This window comes from Oryctolagus cuniculus, chromosome 7 (assembly GCF_051225735.1).
Source record: "Oryctolagus cuniculus isolate XC-2025 breed Fujian yellow rabbit chromosome 7, ASM5122573v1, whole genome shotgun sequence".
NCBI classification, from domain to species: Eukaryota; Metazoa; Chordata; class Mammalia; order Lagomorpha; family Leporidae; genus Oryctolagus; species Oryctolagus cuniculus.
In genome coordinates, this window is record NC_142873.1 from 22,767,733 (window position 1) to 22,781,766 (window position 14,034).

At 59.2% G+C, this 14,034-nt stretch overlaps 1 protein-coding gene across 1 annotated transcript; it reads left to right on the top strand.

Annotated features, from left to right (window-relative positions):
• Positions 1-1,709: 1,709 nt before the first annotated feature.
• On the top strand, positions 1,710-13,622 carry DRC11L (dynein regulatory complex subunit 11 like). Its single transcript, XM_070077305.2, has 19 exons — positions 1,710-1,720; positions 2,279-2,606; positions 3,432-3,551; positions 3,862-4,047; positions 4,742-4,813; positions 6,299-6,504; positions 7,204-7,288; positions 7,679-7,804; positions 7,937-8,012; positions 8,431-8,537; positions 9,251-9,334; positions 9,425-9,483; positions 10,209-10,291; positions 10,423-10,530; positions 11,097-11,296; positions 11,722-11,808; positions 12,093-12,270; positions 12,644-12,882; positions 13,421-13,622. The coding sequence occupies exons 1-19, from the start codon at positions 1,710-1,712 to the stop codon at positions 13,526-13,528; spliced, it is 2,463 nt and encodes an 820-aa protein (XP_069933406.2). The 3' UTR covers positions 13,529-13,622.
• The last annotated feature ends 412 nt before the right edge of the window (positions 13,623-14,034 follow it).

Genomic DNA, 14,034 nt, shown 5'->3' on the forward strand with positions numbered 1-14,034 from the left:
GGGCACCGGTTCGAGTCCCAGCTGCTCCTTTTCTGATCCAGCTCCCTGCTATGGCCTGGGAAAGCAGTGGAAGATGGCCCAAGTGCTTGGGCACGTGCAATTGTGTAGGAGACCCAAAAGAAGCTCCTGGCTCCTGGCTTCAGATTGGCTTAGCCCCAGCCATTGTGACCAGCTGGGGAGTGAACCAGCGGATAAAGATCTGTCTCTCTGTCTCTCCCTCTCTCTCTCTGTCTGTAACTCTCTCAAATAAATAAAATCTTAAAATATATAAGATATATCCCATATCAGAGTGCCCGGGTTAGAGTCCCAGCCCCGTGGCAGAGTCCAGCTTCCTGCTAATGCTGAGAGACAGGAGGTGATAGTTCAAGTTCCGGCCACCCAGATGGAGTTCCCGGCTCCTGGCTTCAGCCTGGCCCAGCCCCAGCTTTTGCACGTATTTGGGGGGAGTTAACCAATGAATGGAAGATCTCTATCTCTGTCTTTCAAATAAAAAGTGAAAAATATTTAAAATCAAGGAATGCAGGCTCTTGGGCCCATCTCAGATGGAGCATGATCTGTAGTTAATTCATAAGCACGTCAAAGTCTGGGCATTTCTCCTCTTTTCTGCTGCCTTCCTTAGCCCCCTTTCTTATTTATTTATTCATGAGCTCCTGCTTTAAAAAAAATCTGAGAGAGGGAGAGAGATCTTCCATCCACTGGTTTACACCCCAGATGGCTGGAGCCAAGCCAATCCGAAACCTGGAGGTCCCCCACGTGTGTCCAGGGCCCCAAGCACTTGGATCATCTTCCGCTGCTTTTTCCAGACCATTAGCAGGGAGCTGGATGGGAAGTGGAGCAGCCAGGACTCAAACCAGCGCCCGTGTGGGATGCCTGTGCCTGCAGCTTTAGCCACTACGCCACAGCACCAGCCCCCATGAGCTCCTACTTAACCCTGAGCTAATCAGCTCGCCTCCTCCCACCCCCTACCCCAGCTGAACAGAGTCAGGCTGCTGCCGGTATCACATTTTGCGTTTTCCATAGAATGGCCCCCTGAGCCTGTAGCAATGGTGGGGGATGCCTACGAGGGCTGAGAACAAGCCCAGAGCCCCCGAGCAGCATCCACCCCACCAGTGTAATCCTTGCCATGGGCCTGGGTCATGGCAGATCCCACGAGGTCGACAGGGCTGCGCTGACTCACGACTGGGGGGAGGCTGGGCCATGACGCCCTTCTGACCCCAGTGCACGGCCTCCGGGTTCCAGTGTGTCAAGAGTCGAGGTGGGTGTGCAGAACAGGAGACTGGGTCTGCGCTAAGGAATAGAGGATTCCCGTGGCTGGGAAGCTGCAGCCGGAGCGATGCCTTAGGGATCCATAGTCTTCCGGAGCCTCACCACTTCCAGGTGACCTAACACAGAACGTGATTTTCATTTGGTCCTCACAAGAGAAGCGACGGCAGTTGACGCATGCTCTGCTCTAACCTTCCAAAGCTTGCTGCTCCTCACGCCCTGCAGTCGTCATGCCGCCTCCAGGAAGTCCTCCTGGCTAAATGTCCCCAATCCTGCACCCTCCAGCCCCCTCTCCTCAGCCTTAGAACACTGGCACAATGGGTCAGAACTCTTAAAACCAGGCCGTTCTGGCCCCTGGCTTTGGAGGGTGGGGTCAAGCTAGAACCACAGAGAATCTGTGCATTCCACCATCAGCTCACAAAGGGCAGTGAGGAGGAGCGGGCACCATGTCTGAGGGGTGAGAGAGCGGCTGGGGTGGAGCATCATGGCTGGGGAAGCCAAAAGCAAAGGTGCTCCCCGCCCTGGGAGCCAGGGGGCTGGGCGGCGGTGGGCACTGGGCCCGCTCTTGCTGGGTTCCAGGGATCACTCAGCTCCCGGGCTGCCTTGCGGGTTCTTCAGACTCCCCTCTGGTTGTTAGTTCCAGAACCAGGACTCTGCCCTGCGCAAGGGCCCCTTCCTCTAACTCACCTGCCACCCCACCCCCACCCCAGGCCACTGCAGCCTCCGCAGGCAGCAGGTTCCCCTGGAGGGACCCAGCCCGGGCTGCCTTCCTCCCAGCTCCCTAGCTAAGGGCTCACCCTTTCCTCTCCTTGCTAATCCAGCAGTGGGGCCCCAAGACCCCGTCCTAGGGCTCTTGCGTCTCTGAGCCCCATTCCCCGGGGTCCCCCTCACTTCACTGAGGCCCACTTGGGTGCCGCGAGGAACGGCACACCCCAAGCTCGCCGGGGCCGGTCTCCCGCGCCCGCTGTCCCCGGCCAGGCGCCTGCGAGCCCGCGGTGCGTTGCCCTCTCTCCAGCGCTTACCAACGCCTCTGGGACTCCTCCCACGTGACCCTGCAAGAGCTGCTGGACCGCGAGCAGCCCCTGCTCGAACCCGTGCCCGACCGGGAGCGGCAGTCCTTGCAGTACAGGATCTCGTCGCTCTACCTGCACTACCTGGGGCTTCTGCGCCGGTTCGACACCGTCTATGACCAGATGGTGCAGCCGCAGAAGCGGCGGCTGCTGCGGCGCCTGCTGGATGGCGTGGCGGGCCGCGTGCTGGAGCTCAAGGATGAGCTGGTGCGCACCGACCTGTGCGAGACGCACTGCATGGACCGCGTGCTGCAGGATCTCAAGCTCACCCCGGTGGGTGGGTGGGCGCGCGGCTAGGGGCGGGGCCCCGGGTCCGGTTGGGGGCGGACCTTGGCTTCCCCCCCACCCCGTGGAGCCACGCCCCGGCCAGTGGAGTGGGGGCGGGCTGTGACACATGCACGCGCGCGCGCGCGCACTCGTTTGCCAGGAAAGGAGGGTGGGGGACATCGGAAGGTGGAGTTGGTCCCTCTGAGAGAGGCTTTCGGAAGCCGGGTGCGTGGAGGAACTCGGGAGGTGGATGGAGACCCGGGCTTAAGAAGAGTGGTGGGATCCCACAGGTGCGGTCCTGGGGCAGGTGATACCTGCCTCATCTGTGAGCTGGTTGGAAATGCAGACTTGCTGGCTGAGCACCAGACCCCAGACATCCGCACACCTGCCTGTTCCGGCCTCCAGTCCTGCCCCCAGCTCTGGGCTCAGTCCCTGCTCCCCTGTGCAAGGTGGTGTCAAGGTTTCCTCCAATGGAGGAAAAGCAGATTCCCCAGGCCCTGCCCTCCCAAGGCTAAGGGAAGGCCTAAGAACGTGCATTTCAGAGCTTCCCAGTGGATTCTGATGTGCAGCCTGGTGTGGGACCCGTGCCCCCTCCCATGATGCTCTAGAACTCAGCCCTGGCCAGACACTGGGAACCAGGAAAGAGAGGGACGACCCTGGGGGCAGGTCTACCTCATATTCTGGGAGCGTCCCATGCCAGGGCTCTGGAACCGAGGGAAACGGCAGGAGGGAACATGTGAGAAGCGGACAGCAACAAGGGGTCAGCCCGATGGCCCAGGCTGTCAGTTCTTGATCCTCCATTGTTCCTGCTGCCCGCCCCCCCCCCCCCAGGCAGACCTGGAGGTGCCGATCCCCAAATACTTCCTCCTGGAGCAGAACAGTGCTATCAAAGAGCGAGGGCTGATTCTGGCTGAGATCCTGTCCCGAATGCGTCCAGCGTCTGTGGAGGAGGTAAGTGGGGGAGGGGAGAGACGCTCTGAGACTTGCCATACGCCCTGTCCGGAAACAGGGATGCCATCCCCTGGGAGACAAAGAGGCCCTGCCCTGCCCAGCCGCACGGTGCTCTTTGGCAATCTCTGGCCTCCTTTGAGACTGCTCTTGGACTCCTTCTGTCACTCCGGTGCCAGGCAGGGCTTGGGCCCCCACGTGTCCCAGGGGAACGGGACCCCAGGGCATCCTTCGTGGCTATTTGCTCAGCTTTCCACCCTAGCTGTAAGCTTTTCCTTGTATTCTCCTGCTCTTTTGCCCCTGCCCTGGCCAGGCCCCTCCAGTGATGCACCGGACTGATGCCATCATTCTAGCGCAACGCGCTGAGCGGGCCAGGCAGGGCCGGCTCCGGGCCACTTTCATGCGAGAGATTCGGAAAGAGGAGGAGCGGGATCGCAAGAGTCGGGAGGAGGGGCGGCACAAATTCACTCAAGACCAGTCAGCTGTCATCATACAGAAGGTAACCCTGGGCACCCAGGGCCAGGGCCAAGTGGAGGCCCTGTTTCTGGAAAGCCCACTGGGCTCCGCAATGGATCACGGGAGTGGTAGTGGTGGTGCCTGATTCCATCGCCGCATCATAGCTGGATCCTACACGTCCCTGGCGCCGGCATGTGACACATTAAGCTGACACTTGGGACATTGGCATCCCATACTGGAGTGCCTGGCTCTGCTTCCAATCCCAGCTTCCTGCTAACGTGTACCTGGGGGACAGCAGGTGATGGTCATGTATTTAAGTCCCCACCACCCATGTGGAAGACTTAGATGGAGTCCCTGGCTCCCGGCTTAGTAAGGCCTGGCTGTTGCAGGCACTGGGGAGTGAACTAGCTAGCAGGTGTTGTTCTTGGAAGAAGGTTAAGCTCCAATCTGTGCTTAACAGAGACAGCAGATTCGGGTGGCGATGAGAAGAAGGGAATTTCTGGGGGGCCTTGAGCTAGGTGGCTTGGGTGCTTACCAGGAACCACTTTCAGTGTGCACCTGCCAAAGAGATGTCTTCCCTGGTGTGTCTCTTGCCCTGGTCCTAAAGCTCCCATAGCCGTGACCTTCTGAGACCTTCCCTGAGAGAGTGACTGTCACTTCTCCCTGAGCCCCTGAGCCTGATTCCTGCAAACGTGCACTGTGGAGACCATCTACAACCTGTGTGTCTCATCTGCCAGGTGTGGAAGGGCTACCTACAGAGGAAACGCACCCAGCTGGACCGCCGCAGAGAGATGGAATTCATTGGCATGGTGAGCCCACCCTGGCCGCCGTGGCGGGGAAGAGCACAGGGCTGGCCAATGTCAGCATCCTCTGTCCCACCTCTCCCCTTCCCCAGAGTACAGGGTCCCTCCCACCCCACACCAGCCACTCGTCCTCCACAGGTGCACTGGGAGCTCCTAGGTGAGAAAGAGGTGGGAGGTGGGTGGGAAAACCACAGACCACGCCCCTTTATGGCAGCTACTCCTGCTTCTAGAACCCCTAAAGGACCTCCAGTGTGGGGCGGAGAGGGCAGTAGCACAGAGCATCCAGGCTCCACATCCCTGCCCCTGCTGGAAGGAGAAGCTGTAGGGCGGGCCCCGTGGGAGGAGGCTGCAAGGCCGGCTGCAGCACCCATACTGCAGCTTCTGCGAGCAGCCTTGGGAAGCCACCAGGGGCCATGGGGAGGGGAGGGCGCAGCCCCCAAGCCAGGGCTTTTGGGGCTGCAGCCTCCCCACTTGCTCTGGTCACCCCCAGACTTCTCCCCAGTCCTGCTCGGAAGAGAGCCAAGTGTGAGCATGAGGGTGGGGAGGGGGGCAGCAGCCCATGTCCACGTGTCTGAGTGTTCAGGCCCGGGGAATGGGCCATGCTTTTTGAGTGCTGCTGTCCTCTGCTCTCTGGCTCCTGGGACCCGGCTGGTCCCTGCTGTCACGGAAAAGGAGCTCCTGGGGACAGGGGCTCTGCTCTGGGCAGATGCTGCGGGGGCCTGGCTGATAGAGAGGTGGGGAAAGCCCAGGCCTGGGGGTCTGAGGGATTGGAAGGAAGGGAGCCCCTCCAGGGCCTGCGACACGAGGTGTGGAGCTGTGGCATCTTGGCAAGCTGGGGTGGCTACTATGGGATGCCGGGGCAGGGTGGGGTGGGGGACGCTGCAGAAGGACGGAGGGGCCCGTGGCTGCTGTGGGAAAAATAGCAGAGACGTGTTGGGGGCCTGCAGAGCTGGAGCTCCGGGAGGCCGCAGCAGCCGGAAGGAGGCAGGGGTCGGCCTCGGCGGATGGGGGGGCCGGCGCTGCGGTGGGTGAGGAATGAGCCGGGCCGCCCGGGCCATCAACAGTGTGAGCTCAGCGTTTTCAGTAATTGTCTCTGCACAGAGTGATATTTAAAATACATTTGGGAGCCAATGAGGCGGGAAAGTGGCTGCGAGAGCGCCTGCCAACTCGGCCGCCGCGGGCGGGGCTGCGCATGGGGGCTGGGGCCGGAGGCTCGCAGGGGAGGCCGCGTGGGGGGAGCGGGCAGGGGGGCCAGGCCGGATGCATCTAGCAAACTCATTATCACAGTAATTTACACAGACGAGTTTCAGCTCCAAACACAATTTCTCCTGATGCAGGCATGCCCGTTGTTCCGTGTGGGTGTGTGTGCAGGGCTGCGCCTGTGTGGGTGGGTGGGTGGGGGTGCGAGCAGGGGGCAGGTGTGTGTGCCCGAGGCTGGGTCCTGCCATTCCCCCTCCAGAGCCCCTCAGCCTCTGTCTCCACTCCCGCCAGCTCCCCTCGGCCAACCAGGTGGAGCACTTTGGCATCATCACGCAAGCATCCTTTGGGGAGGATATTCGCAGGCTGCGACAGAGGGAGAAGGAGGAGGAGTTCCAGCAGGCGCTGGTGAAGGCCCATGAGACCCTCACCGAGACCGAGGGGCCGGACATGAAGGAGAAAATGAAGGAGCAGATTCGACAGTGGTTTATCGAGTGCCAGTCAGTGTCCCTGGCCTCACTGACCCAACCCTCAGCCCCTGGTTCCCTCCTCCCCCATATCCCTGGAGGCCATTCCTACCCCCCCAACACACACACACTTCAGTTCTGTCTTCCAGTTCAGACTGGTCTTTTTATCCATCTTCCTGCACCCCCCAAACCCTGCTAACCCTCTTGGTTTAAACCTTGGGCCCCCCAAATTTATGACCATCTTCATATCTGTCTTCCCATTGCCTTGAAAGAAGACAAAATGCCAGGACAAGACGGGAGGAGTGTCCACAAATGCCCCTAAGCATGCTCTCCTTTCCATTTTGTAACCCTCAGTTCCTCCCTATCTCCATCTCCCTTGTCCTTTGTCTTTCACTACCCTTCTCCCATTCACCCAACCATGCTTCTCCACCCATCCACCCATCTACCCACCCATCCACCCCTCCATCCACCCATCTATCCATCTACCCTTCTACTGATCTATCTATCCGCCCATCTATCTACCCATCCATCCACCCATGCACCCATCCATCCACCCCTCCATCTACCCATCCATCTATCCATCTACCCTTCTACTGATCTATTTATCCACCCATCTATCTACCCATCCATCCACCCACCCACCCATCCATCCACCCATTCATCTGTCCAACCAACTGCCCATCTATCTAGTCAGTCACTCATCTGTCTCTCATCCATCTTGCGTCCACTTAGTGCCCTTACAGGTCGGTTCCCTGACTATCCAGATGAGGCTTCAGGGGGATCCTACCTGATCTTTGCAGACAAGACTCCAGAACAGGTATCCGGAAGTGGGGACAGGAAGTTCTCTGTGGCAGGCAGAGCCTGGAGTAACAGAGTAGTGGCAGTGGGGTGGAGAAAAGATGTGGCCAGAGGAAATACAGTAACTAAAACAGTAACTACCAAGGCTGCATGGGGATGGTGGGCAGGGAGCACCCGGGGCCGGGAGAGGAAATATGTCGGTGAGGCCCAGGAGAGAGCAGAGGCTGTGGTCATGGCACCCTTTCTTTCCCAGACCCCAGTTCCGTCTCCACGTGTTCCATCCCCTGGGCCCCATCAGTTGCCCTGGGCCTTGGGAATTCTTGACCCTTCCCAGTTTGGGGCCCTGTATTCTCTGTTCCTGTAAAATCTCCTTGGCCTGCTCTGAAACATCCTTTGTCATTGGTCACAGGTGAGAATGGAACTGGAGGTACAGGACAAGGAGAACAAAAAAAAGGAGCAAGACAAAAATAAGGAAAATGAGACGGAGAAAAAAGAGAAGAAGAAGAAAGGGAAGGAAGAAAGAGCTAAGAAGGGGGTAAGGCATCTCTCAGCATGTGGAGCACGCAGGCAGGGAGGGAGTAAGGCCGGGAAACTTGTGGTAGAGAGCCTGGTCCAGGTAAGAACTAGGCCAGGTGATGATCAAGGTCAAAGGCAATTTTTATTCTAGGAGGCGGAAACAATGCTGAAAGTGTCACCATCCAAATTTGTACCTGTGATTAATGCTGGACATGAGGAGTATATAAGTAAGAGACGGGAAGGCTGGGGAGGAGTGTGCCAGCCTGGGGCATCTTAGGGTCCTTGATCGTGGGGATGGGGTAGCTGGGCTGTGGCCATTGGGGTGCTAGTCTGGGATCTGGGAGCATAAGCAGAGGGGGTGGTGCCAAAGTGGGAGAGGGATGTGATTTTTTGGGTGGGAGCTGTCATGGATTCAGAGCTGAATCCTGTGGGTCCTCGGTTCTGGGCTCAACCCTTTTGTCTGTGGTGTGAGTGGAAGCAGCGTTGGTGCCCAGGTAGGGCAGGAGGACCAGCCGCGATCAGCTCCCTGGACCTCGTGTGTGTGCGTGTATGTGAGTGCGCGTATGCACACAGGCACATGTGTGTGTGGGGGGGGGGGTGCCTGGCACTCTCACTTTCACATGCCGCACAATATTCTGCCATCAGGCCTGTGGAAGAACCGGAATGACGGCTTGTACCCCAGTCAGAGCTTTGACTCTGAGAGCCTCCGGGAGGAGAAGAGGAAGGAAGTGGAGCTGGAAATTCGCATCCAGGTGTGATGCCGGCTCAGGGCTTCCTGCAGGCCACTCCCCCCACCCAGCCCAGGCCCCCGGCTCATCGTCTGTGCACCTGTCTTCCCTCCATGCCTCATCCCAGCTCCACCTGCTCTCCTCGTTCCTCCTTGTCTTCCTCTGCCTCCCCATTGTCCTCTTTCTCCCCCGAGGTGCCTGATGCAGTAGACACATGGAGGGCATGTGAGGGGGTCTGAGCTGGAGTCAGGTTAGCTGTCCACACCCCACCACTATCCTCACGAACCCTTAAAGGGCACGGACAACGTGCCCCGCCCCATGCCGTGTACTTTAGGAACAGCAGATCGTGCGTGTTGCCCTGCAGGCAACCCAAGAGGCAAGTCTCACGGTTTGCCCATCATACACAGAGAGGTTGTCCAGTTGCTCCAGGTCACAGAGACTTTAAGGGGGTGGATCTCAGCCTGGAATCCACCTTGTGGGCTTCTCCCACATTGATGGCTTTGAGAGCTAGGCTTGTAAGTGTGCAAGACTGATTTAGGACTGACTATGGGCAGGTGCAGGGGAGCAAGGAAGGCCAGGGCACACATGGGAAGGCCTTGGTGGCTGTCCAGCTTTTTCCAGGTTGGTATGGATCCCCCCCAGACTCCTCCCCTTTCCCTCTCCCAGCCTCCATCCTTAGCTGTCCCACGGGTCCTCCCCAACCCTGGGCTGCCTCCCACACTGCCTGCCATATCCAGGTGGATGAGCTGATGCGCCAGGAGCTGAAGAACCTGCGTCTAGCTGTGGACAAGGAGGAGGAGAGACCTGTGAAGCCTCCAAGGGCAAGATGAGGGGCTAGGACTGGGCAAGGGAGGGCACACAGGGGACAGGGAGGGCAGAGGAACCATTACCTATATTCTATTTCCAACCAGAAAAAGTCTAAGAAGAAACTTGGGAAGAAGAAGAAAGAGAAAGATCTGACCTCAGACAGGTAGCAGCCCTTCTGTGCCCACCATGGCCTGTGGCGGGGGCGGTGGGGGGGCTGGTCTAGGACCGGGAACCTGGTCCTGGTCCTGGTCCTGTTCCTGGTCCTGTTCCTGGTGCTGCTGTGTGAGCTCAGGGAAGTCACTTCACCTCTGATCCCTGGCCTTGTTCACCAAGTGTCCACCTTTCCCAACCCACAAGATAGCAGTGAGGAACAAATAAAGACGGAGGAAGTATTGATGCAGAATAAGACATGGATGGAGTTTGCAACAACGAATCATTCCCCTCACCCAAGACCCTTCCTCTAGGCTTTTAGTTCAGTCCCCATCAAAGCCGTCTCCCTCAGACTCCCACTCTGGGGCATCCAAGGGCCTGCCAGTGGGTAACAGTGGTCACAAGCACACTGATGTCCGCCCGAATGGCCTCCCTCCCACCTTTGTCTTAACCTTGGCTTCCAGGCAGAGGACAATGCTTAACCTGAGTGGCTGGGCTCCTGAGGGCAGAGTGATGGGTACTCCTGCAGAGGGCACTGCCTTCTCACACAGCACCCACTGTAGGGCCCCTGCCTCCTGGAGTGGGGGACTGGGGCTGCACCTGTGGCCCCCCGCCATCCAGTGGCCCTACAGATATTTGTGTTGGGTGGAGACCACTTGTCCCCTCTCCTCCCCATCTCTGTCTTCTTTTCCCTCATCCTCACTTTCTCATGTCCTTGGGGACACCGTCCTCTGTCAGGTCCCTGGACTCTCTGTATGAAGAGCTTGTCATTATGGGCCTCATAAAGAAGAATGAGAAAGTGGCATTAAAAGATTACATTGGTGAGCCCTGCACGCCCAGCCCCTGCCTCCAGCCCGGGCCGTGCCTTCCTCCCAAGTGAGCCTTGTCCTCCAGTGGCTCTTAGCTCTGCCCCAGGGAGTGCCACTCACCAGGCGGCCACCTGTCCCCTCAGGTGACTGCCTCTACCTTGGAGCTACTCTGAACTTGGCAAGAAAGTTGCCTATGCCCTCCCTGTTTGATGTTCGACAGAACGTGGCCCTGTATGGGGTCCTTCGGCTAGGTGAGAGTGACGAGCCAGCCCTGGGCAGGTGGCCTAGCTGGGGGCTGCTGGGGTCCAGAGTCAGTGGCTGGGCATGCATGTCCTGCTGTAGCCTCCACTCTCCAAGGCTCTGTGGGTCTAGCTGGCCTCCCCCTGCCTTCCCCAGTCCCTGTTGGAGATCACACCCAGAACTGTGGGCCCTGCACCTGCTGAGGGCCCAGAACACCAGCCCTTACTCATCTCCAAGTGACATCCAGTGGTCTGCCCTGTTCTCAGAAGACCAGTCCTATTAGATACCAGACTGGGGGTGTTTCATCACATGCCTTTTAACTGCACGCCACCTGATCGGGCGTGCAAGCAGGGGGGGTGGAGGAGGGCAGAGGCCCCTGCTTACCGCTCTCCTTGTCACGATCGCTGAGCCACTCAGAAGCCTCTAGGCTGCCTCTCCGGGCTTCAGGGCCCTTGAAGTTGAACCATGACCCGAAGTTCAGCCTCCCCGGCCCCTGGCCCTTGGCCTGACCCCCTGCAGAATCTTCTCCAGCGCTGGTCCATCGGCTGCCTCTGGCCCCTGTTTCCTTCCTCCCAAGGATCCCCTGACATTCACTCCATGGCTCCTCTCATCCGCTCCATCCTGCTGGTGGGCCCCTCCGGCATGGGGAAGAAGATGCTTGTCAATGCTGTGTGCACAGAAACCAGCGCCAACCTGTTCGACCTATCGCCCAACAACCTGCAGGGCAAATGCTCGGGCAAGAATGGGGTGCAGATGATAGTGCACATGGTCTTCAAGGTCGGGCAGTTCTGGTTCTCCGACTCGTGCCCCGGACCAGGGTGGCCTTTGTTCCGTAGGAGCTCACCCGTTGACCTATGTGGTGTGACCCAAGACTGAACCCGTGAGGTCTCCCTACCTCCCCCTGCCATGAGCGGGGATTCCTCCCGAAGCCCCTGCAGTGGGGAAGGTAGGAAGGTGGCAAGGAGGCATGATATGCAATGCCCCTCTCACAGAGGGCTGTGCCACTGGCCACAGAGTCCAGTTCACACGGGGGTGTCACCTATGAGCACAGGCCCAGAGGGCAGGGTTGCTAGGATGTAGGGAGCGGAGATCTGGGGACTCCAAGGTCAGTCATTGCCCAAGGCCTGCCCAGGTGCTTTGGGGACATGCCCCATGCCCGGGGACATCGCAGGTCTGAGTTTGCCTCCCTGCCCCTCTCCCAGGTGGCCCGGCTCCTGCAGCCGTCCGTGATCTGGATTGGAAATGCTGAGAAGAACTTCTATAAGAAGGTCCCGAAGGAAGAGAGGAAGGTGAGGAGCTGTGGGTGTGAAAGATTTCATGGACAGCCAGCAGGAGCCGGGGCAAGACCCGAGGGCTTAGGCTTGTTCCATTCACTGCATACCTCTCCCCCGCCACCTTGCATAAATCCCCTGTGCCTCATGTGCCCTGCTTCCTGGCCTCTAGGGGGGGCTGCCAGACCCCCCACACACACACACACCTCCCTCAGGACTGAGTGTGGGCTATGCTCTGAGCTGAGGGGTCCAGGTGGCCCGGTAGCCACGTCTCAGCCCACTGCCATACCTCCCTGGAGCAGATGGACCCAAAGCGAATTAAGAAGGACCTCACCAGGGCCGTACGGCTGCTGGCTCCTGGAGACCGTGTGATGCTGATAGGGACAACCAGTAGGCCACAGCTGGCCGAAATGAAAGGGCTGTGCCGGGTCTATGAGCGAGTCCTCTTCATCCCGCGGCCTGACTATGCTTCTCGCTTTGGTGAGCCCAGCGCCATGGGGATGGGCTGGGGATGGGATCCAGGGACCACTGCCCCCATCCATCTTCCCATCCCCTCACCACTGCTTGGAGCCCTCACCTCCAAGGTTGCTGGAAGGGTGACGAGGCAAGCTGCCCTGTGGCTGGGTCTTAGCCTCAGCCCCATGGATATAGGCCTAGGTCATTTCATCCTCTGCATCTTGGCTTCCTTGTGTTAACTTGGGAGGACGCTCCTTGTAGCTCCGATCCCGTGCCTTGCCAGGGTGGGGGAGTTGGGGTGCAGGAGTTGCTCCCCCAGAAGCACAAAGCTTGTTGTAGATACCAGGTGGAGGCTCCATGCTGCCCCTCCATACCCTGTCCTCTCCCCATGCCACAGTGCTCTGGAAGCATATGATAGAGGCCCAGGGAGTCCAGGTGACCCAAAGCCTGGACGTCAGTGCCCTGGCCAAGGTGTCTGATGGCTACACACCCGCTAACATTCTCCAAGCCACCCAGTTGGTGCTGAATGAGCGGCGGCTCCTGCAGCTCTCCAAGCGGCCCCTGGTGGCCTCAGAGTTCCTGGGGTACCTGGCGAAGATGGATCCCGTGTACAAGGAGGAGGAGGAGTCCATGAAGGTGTGGCTCCTGGGGACGGGGGCCTGAGGGCCAGCAGTGCCAGCAGGGAGTCAGCCCTCTGGAGTACACCCCGAATCCCTCTGTCTGCTCCCCCAAATAACCGGAAGGTGGTTGGATTAGAGGGAGTTCCGTTTGAGAGGGGAGAGGGAGCACCCAGAGGCCAAGGCATAGGGGGTGTCTGTCCTGGCCTTTTGGGGCTGGGAGCCCAAAGGGGTCCCCTGTGTATTAAGAGCCCTTGGCTGGCTCTGGCAGCTGCGGAACCCATTTCCCCCACCCCTGGGGTAGTGTCTATCCCTGGGGAAAGAGTGGCTTTGAGAGCCCAGGAGAGAGGGCTGCAGGGGTGGAATGGGGGTGCTTCATGGCCTGGAGTGTTCAGCTGGGAGCAAGGGGAACCTCAGCTCTATCAGGAACCCATGCTCTGCGAGAGTGGACAAAACTGGACGCTGGAGAAACAGCGTCCACAAACAGGAAGGGCTGAGGCCAGGGGGGCAGAGCCAAGGTCGAGGTGTGACCCCGTTCCTGCTCCCCTGCCACCCAGGAATGGTACTTCAAGACCCCACTGGGCAGGAAGAACGTGAAACTCGGCAAAGAGCAGATGGAGGCCGAGGAGGCCAAGTTGGCCAGGGAGAAGAAGAAAAAGAAGTGACACCCCAGAAGAGGGGGACGCCAGGCAGTGCCCAGGGGTGAAGGAACCCGGGGCAGAGGCATAAATGCCTAGATGGCTCAGGGCTGGGCTCTCTTGTCCATCCGTCTCCGCGCCTCCTCCACCCCAGCCCCACCCTCATCTGCACCCTGCTCCCCGCCTCCCCGCCTCTCTCTGCTCTGGCTCCCAGATCCTGTTCCTGGCCCCGCCCCCACCCTCACCCTGCTCTCTTCCTCCTCAGGGTGCTTCAGGGAGAGAAACCAGGAAGGCAAGGAGAGAAGGGAGGAGGAGGGTGGCAGTAAAGCCGGCTGGAAGTGAAGGGAGCCTGGTTCTAACTCCACCGCACTGACAGTGCTTTCCTGGTTAAGCCTCCGGCTGCTCTGCTTCTGATCTAATGCCCTGCTAATGCACCTGGGAGAGCAATCGGTGATGGCCAAGTACTTGGGCCCTGCCACCCATGTGGGAGACCTGGATTGAGTTCCAGGTTCCTGGCTTCCGCCTGGCCCAAA

Excerpts from the sequence above, each read along its gene's own strand:
- DRC11L (XM_070077305.2), top strand. Across the intron at positions 6,505-7,203 it reads CAGTGGTTTATCGAGTGCCA|TGCCCTTACAGGTCGGTTCC; the intron begins GTCAGTGTCCCT and ends GCGTCCACTTAG. Across the intron at positions 8,538-9,250 it reads AGCTGGAAATTCGCATCCAG|GTGGATGAGCTGATGCGCCA; the intron begins GTGTGATGCCGG and ends TGCCATATCCAG.